This window comes from Anthonomus grandis, chromosome 4 (genome assembly GCF_022605725.1).
Source record: "Anthonomus grandis grandis chromosome 4, icAntGran1.3, whole genome shotgun sequence".
Lineage (NCBI taxonomy): Eukaryota > Metazoa > Arthropoda > Insecta > Coleoptera > Curculionidae > Anthonomus > Anthonomus grandis.
Window position 1 is genome coordinate 18,738,507 of NC_065549.1, and position 13,248 is coordinate 18,751,754.

A 13,248-nucleotide genomic window follows, 5' to 3' on the forward strand; every position below is an offset into this window, starting at 1 on the left:
CCTAAAGTTAAGCAGATAATTGAATATTGCCCTTTTTTAGGTGAGCGATATGAAGTTTTCCGGTACTCAGAATAGACCCAAAATTAACAACACCCTACGCCCAAATCACGGCAATGAGGCTCGCCCATTACCAGCACAAAAAATGACTCAAAATCGACCTTTCGTCTTATTAGTGAAGAGCAAAACCACTTTGACGAAAGATCAGCTGAGCAAAAGTTTATCTTTCGATGAATATGCCAGTTCTGTTGAGACTTTGGTGCCCCAGGTATGTTTAAAATAAATTATACGATAATTTGATTTCATTTGATAGTTTTTAAATGTTTTACTTTTTGGAAGTTTTTTTATTCCAATATTATTGGAAATACTTGATCTTCAATGTCTACTTTTAGGGACAGTCACGAGAAAACATAAACAGTATAAGCATTTCTAGTAATAGTATAGCCAGTTCCCAAGAGACTTTAAACAATGACAACACAAAAACCGAACATTCCGATGGTTGGCTTACCGTTAAAGCTCGAAGATTTAAAAATGGAAATAATAAGCCCAGACGGTAAGTTTTTTGATAATATAGGTGTATATCATATAAAATATATCTTTTATCATTATGAAATATATTCTATTTATCAACAATAATATATATGTAATGTATATATTTTTTTAAGTTTTAGTCTTTTGCTTTTCTTAAGCATTCTTATATGGATATAAAGTGTCATTTTAAATTTTCAAACTGTTGGATTTGTTGCTTACTAATTTATTAATTAAAAAAAAAAATATTTTCAATTGTTGTTATTTCGAAAATAGTTCAAGATTGATATAGGCTGTTATACATGAAATGTGTTTAGAATTTATCGTAGAATCCAGAAATGCATTAGTAAATGCTGTTCTATTTAAAATAAAAGTTGACAGCTGCCCAGTCTTCTTGACCCTGTATATTTTTCAGAGATCTGAAAACATGCAAAAAAATTAAAGATAATTGACGTATTCGAGCGTTTTTTAATCAGGTAATTCGTTTACCCGTAAAAGGTATTTTTCCAGACTTTTTGGGCACACTGTATACTAGTAATTATAACATTTGTTTACGTTAAAAAAGGTAGCTTTAACAAAATATTTTCATAGTTACACTTTATCCATTCAGTTATGCGTACATTAAACAGTTTTTTTCTTATAGCCTTATAATCGAGTGGAGAAAAAATAAAAAACTTCAGGTCTCGGTTTCAAAACAAGGCATACGATTAAAAAATCTTGTCCCTACATTATATATATGACGCTGACAAATTGTAAAATCCACTTTTGTCAAAAAAACATGTTCTCTCGTGATCTAGATATAGTACCTAGATCTAGTAATATTAAGGTGTTGGGGTGGAATCTTATAAATGTTCATTATTCATAAAATTAAGGGTGCTCTTCAGGTAAAGTTTCCAAAAACAAATTAACTGTTGGGTATCTTTTTTGTTTTTTTTTTCATTATTTTTAGTACATATTTTTACTTACTTTCATTTTATAAAATATTAAATTGAGTTTATTATTACCCTGGTATTTTGGAAAATGTACCGTTCAATGTCAATATCAATAATAGATGTCAGAATCCTGCAATGTTTCGTTTACCTTTTTAGCTCTGTTAATTCATTTAAATTAAAACTTAAAAACTAAAGAACTGAGATTGTGTGCAAGGTTACTTTTTACGCTTTTGTTAATTTGTGCTTTTTTATTTTTGCTATAATTTTGTTTATTTCCAGATGATTATTATATCGGTACTTAAATTTTATTTTATTCTTCTAAATTGGCTCAGCCTTGAAGTAATGAAATAAATAATTATAAAAAAATATTGTTAGGTAGGATATTCAAAAGAAGAAACGAGCTCAGCTCGAAGAGATAGATAAAATCTTTACCTCTAGATATATGTATATAAAAAAATAAATAAAAATACAAGAACAAACGGTCGACGTCGACTGAATAATTAAATCATGAAAATTATTTTTAAAAGTATGATGTTCTTCTAAATATGTGATTAAGTTTATTATTACGTGCCATGCAATAGATAAATTATTACGAATTCGAAGGAATTCGTCACAGCAATATCGAATTTACTTAAATTATTATAATGTTTTTACAGATTTCTAAAATTCTGTTGATAATATCTTCCTGCATTTTTTTTATCAGATACTTCGCGGTCTAATAACTGATACATTTGATAGATGATAGATTTAGGTATTTTTTTTAATTAAGGATTTTCGGTTTTTATCAAAGTGATAAGATGATGTTGGCGTATGCATTAAAAATGATTCTTGAGTCGAATCTTATCAATTTCGATTCTACTATTTATTCTGGGTTGGAATATTTTGTTATAAGGTTTAAAATATGTAAGAAAACGATTCCTTTCTGTACTATTTCTAGACTTCCTAAGACTTGTTTAAATATGTTTTCTTGTGTAATTTTGATAGTTGATTATTGTATGTTATGATTCAATATATGTTAGAAAAAATCCTAATTTCAAAAGTTTAAAACAAATTATCAATTAACCATGGTGGATTCTATCCCAAAAGTATGACTAATCTTTGTAATTTCTCCTCTTTTGTCTACGAAATTTGTAGCGATAGGGGACAGGTAGATGTAATATACACCGATTTTCGCAAGGCCTTTGATCAAATTAACATATTATTTCTATTAATTAAGACATTTGAACAATTTGATTTCTCTAACAACTTGATCAGGTTATTAAAATCCTACCTTATAGGGCGTCGGCAGTTTGTCGAGATTGAAAGCATGAGGTCAGCATTTTTCATAGCAACGTCGGGTGTGCCCCAAGGATCAATTCTGGGGCCACTGTTATCATCTTCATAAATGGTCTTCTTTATTTGTTGGGATGCAAAATGCTGGCCTATGCCGACGATATCAATATTTTTCTGCATATTACCACTTTAGCAGACTGCGCCAGTGTTCAAGCCTGTGTTAATGCAATTTGTCAATGATGTATTACAAATGGCCTTGAACTTAATGTTTTAAAGTGTAACGTTGTTGTCTTATGGTCGGCTAAAAAACAATAATACTTTCTTAACACGTTCGCTGCCAACTCGGTCTATAAGACCAAAAATTTATTAGTTTTATTCGCCACTATGGTTTATAACACTGAGAAGAATATTTGCTACTTTCGCTAACGCGATTTATAGCCACAAGCTAAATATTCAATATTCCTATGCCACCTGATGATCTTATTATTTTGCATATTTTATTTCTATAAAATTTTCTTATAGATATGGAAGATTAGAGAAAAAGGAATATTTTGCTTAATATATTGTTTATTTTTGAAATAATCTGAAACAAAAACAATCTATCTAAAATAAAAAAATCTTACTTTGGATTTAAAAATCTATGAAGTTTATTGAATCATTCCAAGCAAAAAAACGGGTTCACAGCCTTTACAATAAAAACGTGGGTTTTCGTGCTTCTTTCCATCCTTTTTTTGGTTCTTCATTGCATTGCAAGTTTTTCATTGCATTTACTGCAAGGTCTTCGTTTTCTATAGTAACTTTTGCTTATTTCGTGCTTTTGGCGTTTTCTTTTTGGAGTAATCTCTGCTTCTGGTTGCTCTCAAGGATCCTGGCTTCACATAACTCATATCTGACATCTTCTCGAAACTGAAGTAAGTGAACTGTGGCATCCACACTTTCCTTATCCATGCATTGACCATTGCAGTATTTAGGATAATCTCCACGGCTAACTTACGGTACGATTAAAACTTCTACGCAAAGGCGTCGGTAAGCTGGCATTTGATCAGATATATCGACCGACGACTTTCCTGCATTATATACTGCAATGGCTTCAGGCTTCGTTACAGTTTTTTGTTTGTCATTTCGTGTCTACTATTGTATTGCGTGTTTTGTAGAAAGGACGTTGCATTTGTCATTCCATGAAATTACTGTAACACTACCCTGGTTTTCGAGAGCGATTATTTCTCCAGATTTAAGTTTTTTGTTTACCAGATCTTTTGAGAGGCCTCGTTTGTTTTTTCGCAATGTCCTTATCAAATATGTTTGCCTATCTATCAATCTTTTAAGTTGTAGGTATAGCCTTTGCTTCATAACTTAAATACTTTTATTCCATACTTATGGCGTTTATTTTTTATATATTATCGCATTATTAATCTGCCCCTAAATAGAATAAGAGATTCATCAATGCAACAAGTTTCGGAAGGTTCATATGATGATTTAAAATTTGTAACTATTTTGTCAATCAAATGTTAAATCTTATGGAGCCTGATTTTCTAATTATCTGCAAAGCGCCATATACGTAGTAACAGCTCAAATCCCATACGTGTCATAACTTTGGGAGCCATATATTTTTTATACATACCTTCTCGGCTCCAATAGGCTTGTACATTAGGTATTTTTAAAATACCCATATAGGAAAGCAAGCCAAAAACCTTCTTGATTTAATTTTAATTTGTGGGTAGTGAGTTATGTAACCTAGATTTGCTCCATACATTTGCATTATTTGTAATAACTTGCATGGCATGACGATTCATTTAGTCAACAATGAATTGGAAAAAAAATCAACAACTAGTAAAAAATTTAATAATTTAAGAGGCTCTTCGCACAAAAGCTCAGCAAGATGGGGTTTGTTTTGTATAATAAAACTGGTTGTTTACCTTTTAAAATTATCTATATCATATTATCTGATGCGGCGTTATTAGCTAAACCGTCGTCTGTATCTGTGTTTTGCGTAGGCATAGACGCAGCACTACTTCTTGGCAAAGGAGAATTTGTGCCAGAATTACCAGATAATTAGGGAGCCAGGAGAATTTATATCCGAACTTCCAGATGATTTATCATCAGTGGGTTCATAGTTTCTATCTGCGATACTATCGTCTAAGAAAATTAACCCATAAACATGTAAAAGACCTTCGCAGTCCAGTTATTAGTTAGTCCAGTTATAGAAGTTAACTCAGTTTAAGTTGACTAACTCAAATTTAAAACATGTTTTAGATATCATAATAGAGTTGTAAACAAATCAAAAAATTTAAAGATAGGTATAAAACAGGCGCTAGTGACATAATAGCAAATTTTTCCTGGCAGCGAACATGTTAATAGACTTGCTGATGTGAAAGACCTGAGGGTATTTGATGATACATTTTCTTTTGTTCCACATATTGATCAAATGATGGAAAGTGCGTCTAGATTATTGTGTTTCATATTAAGAAATTGAAAACATTTTTCTGAGATGTCTACACTCAGGCTGTTATACTATGCTTATTTGTTAGAGCTAAGTTGGAGTACGGTTACATCAGATGGTCGCCTATATACAATGCTTTCATTTCACAACGAGCCAGCCTTAATAACTTCTTAAAAAAAACACGTCAATATATAGGGGATAATGGATATACAGGGGGACGTTTAATTTTATATTTCATAAATTTTTATTAATTCCCTCCTCATTGTAAGCAGCATTAAGATGTCTATTCAACAGTGCCAAAAAATTAAATCGGTTGATGTACCAGCGAATAGTGAGCTAAAATGTGTGGTAATAAAGGACATTTTATCAACTTAAACTTTGGCACGTCAAATGGTTGCCTCATAATGTCACACAAGGTTTTTGCTATTTTGCAATAGTCCTTCCACTTTCTTTTCAAAAATGTGGTGAGTTTCGAATAACTTTCAATATGAATATTATAATTTAATTTCAACGTGCTTTTTAGCATGGAATAATGGACCAAAAGCTAAGATGATTTATGTTTATGAGAAAGTGTTCAAAATATACTAATTCCGAAAATGAATTAATACTTTGTGTTATCCTTTAGTCCATGAAGTTTTGATAGACACCAGTATATTTGCATCGCGATTATTCTTTGTTTAGTAGTTGTTTGTTTAGTATTAGTTAGCTGTTGTTTTTCTAAATTTTAATACTCAAATTAGTTCTATTAATAGTATAACTTGTCAAGTTATCAAGCAGTGCATCAACAACATCAAATAGCAATTATTTTAACAGACATGGTACAGTATAATATTTCTGTTTAGCTTTCTGCGTAGTTTTTTTTTTAATAAAATACAATCTTTTAATAAACCATTATTAAACAGTCGTAAAAAAATTGTATTAAGTAACACCATGTATATTACAGATTATAAAAAAATGTTTATTAACAGGTCAGATACAGCATTATCCTGGGCAACGAGATTCCATCAGGTAAGCGCTACCGCCAGTCTACCGGCCTTGGCACTCCTGCCTGAGGGTTCTGATGGTCTAAAATCTCAGAAGTCTATGGATAAAAGCGTTAAAGAGAACCTTAATAGCTTAAAAAGTCTAAAAAATAACGTGAGTAAGCAAGCAACCGTTGCCGGACTAAAAAGGTCTCATTCTACTATGACCAAGAGTAATTTGAAAATACACGAGGGCGTGCAAGACAAAAATAACGCGAACTTGATTATTAAGAAAGAGGTTGAAAGCGAGCGAAGTAAGAAGAAGGTAAATTGACAACACTTTTATTGCCTATCTCTATAAATTATAGTTTCAGTAGTAATAAGGACATTTTTTCAGGAATTCGATGTTGATTCTGAAACGGATGATGAACAGTCGAAATTAAAGGAGATGCAAGACGAAATGGCCACTGAGGAGGAACATAGGAAGAAAACTAAAGAGCTGAATGAGGAGGAGGATAGGTTACATAAGGAGATTGAAAAATTAAAGGTGAGGAAATGAGATGAACCTTTTTTCTATGGTTTATTTAGAGCAATTTCAAGATATTTATTTTCCAATTTAAGATCAAATTTGTTTTTACAAGAAATTCGAATGTGATCTTTGTTTATAACTTCTAGGGGTTTAAATGCATTTTCTCCTTTAGACAGTTTCAATAATATCATTACGTACACTTTTACATTACCATTTTTACATTTAAAGTTTTTTTCAATTTTATTATTTTACGAATTGAACAAATTAATCATACATTTTGTCAAGTAATTCATGTGCAAATAATCCCAAAAATGAGAATTATTGTAATAAAACAGATTAATTTAATACCTTTAAGTGCCTATTTATTTGTTAATAATTACTAGTAAATAAAAAAGTAAATTGTAATAGGTGCTAGATGCTAGAATTGCTGACAATTGCCAAAATCGAAGTTTGTGTTGTTTCGCTGTTTTGTTTGTTGGGAAAATAAATTGATCCAATATTTGGTAATGAAAGCCTCAGTTAAATGATAAAATTAACTCCTGTCGTATAAACTCTTTAGGATTAGCGACTTTTGTAAAGTAAGGATTTCTTGAATAAAAAACGTCAAGAGATCATATTTATACTAAATTCTATAGTTAGTAATTAAAAATTAGCAATTCTAAATTCTATTAGTAATCATAGGCATTAAGTAGAAAATTAATTTAAAAAAAACCACTAAGATAATTTAAAAAGACAATATATATATATAATTTCTTTAAAAATCTGAAATTATTATTTTTAAATACATTTCAATTGTTTCGAGCTTAAGTTGATGAAGTAGCGAGTTAGGGATAATTGATCCAACGTCAAAAGTAAAAATTGACCGACGTTTTGATGTTTATTTTGACGGTTTCTTCAAGGCTAAAAGAAGATTAATTTGTCTGAACCACATAATTTAACATACAGAGTGGCGCATCGAAAACGAAACAGAGCCATTAGCTTTTTTTAAATTATAAAATCGTCGATTTTATCGACAAAATCTCCTTTATAATTACGATCCTCCTAAACGGAGAAGGCACCAACTCTAAAATATTAAATTGGAAGAGATCAATCAACATATCGTTGGAAAGGTCTTTTGATTCTCTTTACAATGATACTTAGTAAGATGCAGTTTAAATTAGTACTTTTTAAGATGTTCAAATTAAAAACTTTAAAAGGTAATTTAAAATAATTACTTTATTATAGATTCTTTTTAAAAAAATTACAAGGAAAAATGAGATAGCTTTAACATACTACAGATTATTATAAATTCGTAAGTCTAGAGGTAAAATTTATTGCTACAAATAACTAAAAAAGAATTTGCACGTGTTAATTGAATAAAACCTGGAAATGGCCACCTCCATTCTTCATACAATAGTACAGATTTTGCTCAAAATGTTGCAGCACGTCCTACAATATCTCAGGTTTGACGTGAATGCACTCATTTACAATTGTGTTATATAAATTATCTAATAAAGTGTGTTCAGTCAGATTTTGCTTTTTAAGTGGCCTCAGAAATTAATGTATAGAGGTGATACATCTGGCGAACGTGGGGGTCATTCAAATAGCACCTCTTCTTTCAATCTATCGAACTGGAAACGTCTGATCCAAATATTGTCGAACAAATAACGTATATTGTGGTGGAGCACATAGTTTTCGGCTACTTATTGTGTCATCAATTATATATCAAACGAATTAAATTAATTGTTTAAATTTAAAGTTCCTGTTTTTTTAAGTGAATATTATGGAGGCTTCTTTACTTAATATCGACTTTTCTTATTTAAGTGTGTTGATATTGAAGTCGATACAGAAACCGATGGTACAGAGACTGATGGGGATGAACTCCAAGGAGATAATGAGAATTGTCCTATAGGAATGCTGGACGACGATCATATTTCTTTGGAAGCACGTTATGAACCAATGCTGGCAGGTAGGTAATAGATATGGTACAACAAACTGTATAGAAAATATACCTTTTCTTAGCGTAACTTTTTTACTTTTCTTTAAATTTTGCAATACTATGACCTTAATAAACTTAATTACAGTTTACTGACAAATGGTATAGGCGGACTCAAGTAAAGTGAGAATGTAACATTTTTGGTATATACTATACTTAAGTTGGGATATTCATTAGTCAAATATTAAAAAAAAATAATGGAAAAAAAACGCTCTTTTGTACCTAAGAGCTATTGTTATTATAGATAACGGATTAAGATTATTTTATTATGCATCAATTAATAGTGTAGGAGAACTAAAGGCAAGGCGGGGACGCTTAGGATTTATTTTAATTAAAAAATACCACCCAATTATCAAAAAATAGGGTCTATTCAACAAGCTTATCTTTTAAGTATAAGGCTTTCCTACGGGATAAGGAATGCATTCATATTTACATACATCGAACGAAAAACCAGGTTTAGGGTAATCTCCCTCTACCCCAGCACAAGAATTGTGAGACCATTTTTGACAATTGAGACACAATCGAACCAGTGATATTCAAAGGAGCACCTTTATTATGGGTTGTCTTTGTTTTTCCAGCAACTCTTGCTTTCTTATTTTCTTTGGCGGAATAGCATTTTTGTGGTTTTTGAGTTCCATTCTAAGTAGCCATTTTTCCCCTTTATAAACAAATTATGTAAACTGTTAATATTAAAATATTAAACAGAATCACTTTAAGCCTAAATCCGTTGACCAAAGACAAACATCAATTGTGCACTCTTTTTATCAGTAGATAGTCTATATATAGTAGATAGATATCAACTCCTCGACATACCAAAGGTACTTACACCCGTTAGTTTTTAGTTTAGCATGGGTACCCCAACTTGCCTCATATCTTCCATTTACCCCAAGTTGCCCTACTTGTTATTTTCCTCAATTACAATGGACATGCGCCTGTGTGAAGGCCGTCCAAGGACGGTTTACCCCTTTAGGGTTATTAATTTCACAACATTAAATCCTTAAATACACGTTGACGCTTATTCCACGATGCATCCGACATCATCCGGCCTGGCTACCGGCGTGAATAGGTTCAGCTACCAACGGCAGGGGGTGGGAAAGGAATACGAGGAATTGGAAAGGATAAAAAAATGTCATACTTAATTATGGGATTTTTTTACTGGGGTAACACTGTTGGGGCTTAATGCTATATATATTGCAAAAAAGGACTATGTAATGAGAACAATTTTTAGACTTTATTTATGACGTCATCCAAGGAGTTATTATTTATTTTAGAAATTATATGTTAACCTCATCTTTAATATATGATTATATTTATTACCTTATTTTAGTGACCTAGTTAATTGTTTTTAGTTTTTAAGTTTAGTTGGATATGGAGCCAAATAAAACAAGTCTTCTAAATGTTTCCTTTATGCTAACGTTTCGAACATATACTAGGATGCTACAATGAAAAAAAAACACAATCAGTAAAATAATTATAAAATATTTATATCATTATCTGTATTACTACTCAACAATCATTAGAAACAGTTAATTTTTTTTATTAAAATGTCTAAAATTAGTGTCAATTGTAGTAGTTGGAGTAAAATTGGTCAATTAAAATGGAGAATATGCAGTTGAAAAGAATAAGTCCATGAGCTCTGGATGAGTGACTCCATGCCAAGATTCCATAAGATAAGTATGCCTGAACAGGGGGAAAATACGCATTGCGCAGAATCTTATGCGATATATGCTTCAAGAGACCCCTAGACAACATGTTGAGAACATTTCCAAATCAGCGTGTAATAGTTTTTTAATACGTTTATGTCCTAGACCTTTTTTGATATGTGTATAAACATGATTCTATAAATAAACAAAACATGAACGAGCATTTTTAGATCAGCAACTTTAAAGGCCTATTTTTGGTCCTGCAGAGTGTGCTGTGCAATAAGTCCATAAGTGTCTATAAGTGCTGTTAGAAAATCAGCTGGTCTGGGTTACCAAGATGATTATAGGGAAATTATAACTTCTAACTACCATATCTACATATTTTTGAAAACTTGTTATAAATTAAGAATATGGCAGATAGAATGAGGTATAAATGCAATATTAGTTTGCGTTAAATGGCATTTTTGAGTTTCTCTAGAACTTTACAATATCAGTCCGCATTAATCCTGGTACCTTGCTCAAGAAAATCGACGAATAAAACATCTTAACTCGTCCCAAAAAACCGTGGCTGTAACTTTCCCAGGGTATTGATTTTTTGCCTTTTTCCGACGACTTTCTTCCCGTTCTTTCCAAACCATGCTTTGACGCTTCATTTCGAGATTTGTATAGTGAACCCACGTTTTATTTCCTATCATAATGCGAGAGTAAAGATCATTGATCATTGTTTTCTTTTTCAAATATTTCAAAAAAACTTGTGGGCGGCGTGAAGTCGTTGTTTTTCGTGGTTATCGTAAAGCAGGCATATAACCATTTTGCACAAACTTTACTCTAACCAAGTTTCTCCGACAATATTGTGTGGATTGAAGTTCGGTGAATTTGTAAGTTTTCATCATATCCTAAATATCATCAATAAGCCCGTTGCTTGTCCTTAATAATTATTTCAACGCGCTTTTTGAGCGCCCTGCACGCTGCTCATCGTGCAATTCTGCACGTCTCTCGTGCACGTGAATCTGATTTGTGTTTAACTCTGTTGGAGTTAAAAAATGGACAACTGCACGTGATTCACAATCGGACATACTTTGCTCTTATTGGTAGAACCTGAGCTGAAATTATGTTTAGGTCAAGTCCGCTGGGTGGCGTCTGGGAAAAAAGCCCGACTAAGAAAACTTACTTTCTAAATACCTCTGGTATCTTGTTTATCAATTCTCAACATTTATTTGTATTAGTTTTGCAATAATCCTGAAAATTAAAGAATGTTACGTTGTATATTTATTATAGGCATGTCTTGGAGCGAACGTGTAGATACACTGGCTGCTCTGGAGGCAATTAACGCTAGACATCCAGGCAGAGCTCTGGAATTACACCAGAAACTCTCTAACCCTAAAAGAAAAATCAGTTTTACGGAAGCTGTCAGAAGGTGAGTTGATATAGCAAATGAGCAGTAATAAAAATATTTTTAAACCTTATCGGTATTTTAGGTATCAAGCAAAGCAAATAAAAGCCCAGAAACGTAGGGAAGATTTACAGTTGGAGAGGGCGCAAAAGCTACAAGCTCTTAGTGCGAGAGTGGAAGACGTAAAAACTGCTAAGTTACTGCTTATCGAAGAGAAGAGAAAAAGAATGGAAATGAGGTAAACATTTTTATTAAGTCAATACGAAAAATTTCGAATGTACTTAAAATGTTGATCTCTAGGTTACAAAAAGCAGCCCAAAATCGCAAGAAACATATCAAGGATATTGTAAAAAAAGCGCACGATGAAGAAGAAAAACTCAAAGAAATTGCCTTTATAAATGAGTTAGAGGCGCAAAATAAACGCCATGATTTCCTGCAGTCTTGCAGGGAACGTAGAGGCAGAATTCAGGGAATACAAGAAGATCGTAGAAAAAGACAAGAGGAAAAAGCTGCTAAAGAAGCGGCAGTCGAAGAAAGAAGAAAGGTATTAAAATTGTACTTGTAGAATTTTTTTTGAAGAATATTTTTTATTGATTAATTCATGGACTATAATATTTTTTAGGCTTTAGAAAGAGAGAGGCTTGAGAGGTTGGATAGGCTACAAGATGAAAGAAGGCAAAGAGATGAAAGGATAGGTTAGTGGTTTTTGTTTCTTAATGTATTTTTTTGCAATTTTTTTGAATGCAGGTCAACAACAGCAACAAAGGGAGCGAGAGCGTCAAGAGTTAGCCAGAGAGAAAGCGAGAGACAGAGAGGTAAGCCTATGACTCTTTAACTGCTTTTAAACTTTGCTAATACTATTAAACTTTTCTATATACATTATTTAGTACATAGGCAAGGGTTTCGTTATTCTATTTATTTGAATCATTTACTTGAGGTTTAATAGATTTTTTAATCTAAAGCTTTTTTAATCAAGAGGATCCCTCTATTGTAATATTTCTTCATACAAAAAAAAATTTCCAATAGACCAGAAGAAAATTAAGACAAACTTCGAAATGAATTCAAGACTTAATGATTTTAAATCCGCATCTAGAAAGGAAAATATAGTTTTTAGATACCTGAATAAACATAAACGAAAACTAATAATAAATTGCATAAAATACTCCGAACAAATACAAATACGCGGAATAAATAATAGATGTCTTTAAGTTCCTGGAAGATACATTAAATATCCCAGACGACAATAGTCAAAATGCCCTGAGAATATAAAAATGTTAAAAAAATGATAACATTATACCACATATTATAATTTATGATAAGGAAATATACTTGTGAAGATAGTAACTTATTTGCAATATTTTGTCAAAATTGGATTTTAAAGATCTTTTATAATGATGTATTATATGAGTGATATTTTACGCAGCTCGTAAGTAATAACGTCTTTCTTTTGGTCAAAAAAATTTAAAAAAACTAATAAGAAAAATCTTTTTTTTATTTGCTTGTTTACTTTCAGTGATCGATGATTCCTGATGGAGTGTGGAATTTGTGAAGAGACTAAGTCGAAAGAAGTCTTTAAT

General features: G+C 31.6%; 1 protein-coding gene across 3 annotated transcripts in view; it reads left to right on the top strand.

The window, feature by feature from the left end:
* Nucleotides 1-13,248, top strand: part of LOC126735697 (S phase cyclin A-associated protein in the endoplasmic reticulum) — a 206,783-nt gene that overhangs the window by 28,390 nt on the left and 165,145 nt on the right. For all 3 annotated transcript variants that reach the window (XM_050439761.1, XM_050439763.1, XM_050439762.1), the window contains 10 exons: nt 41-265; nt 390-550; nt 6,138-6,456; nt 6,529-6,678; nt 8,464-8,608; nt 11,557-11,695; nt 11,757-11,909; nt 11,972-12,215; nt 12,294-12,366; nt 12,419-12,486. In XM_050439761.1, the coding sequence (XP_050295718.1) occupies nt 41-265; nt 390-550; nt 6,138-6,456; nt 6,529-6,678; nt 8,464-8,608; nt 11,557-11,695; nt 11,757-11,909; nt 11,972-12,215; nt 12,294-12,366; nt 12,419-12,486 (1,677 nt within the window). The remainder of the gene's footprint in view (nt 1-40; nt 266-389; nt 551-6,137; nt 6,457-6,528; nt 6,679-8,463; nt 8,609-11,556; nt 11,696-11,756; nt 11,910-11,971; nt 12,216-12,293; nt 12,367-12,418; nt 12,487-13,248) is intronic.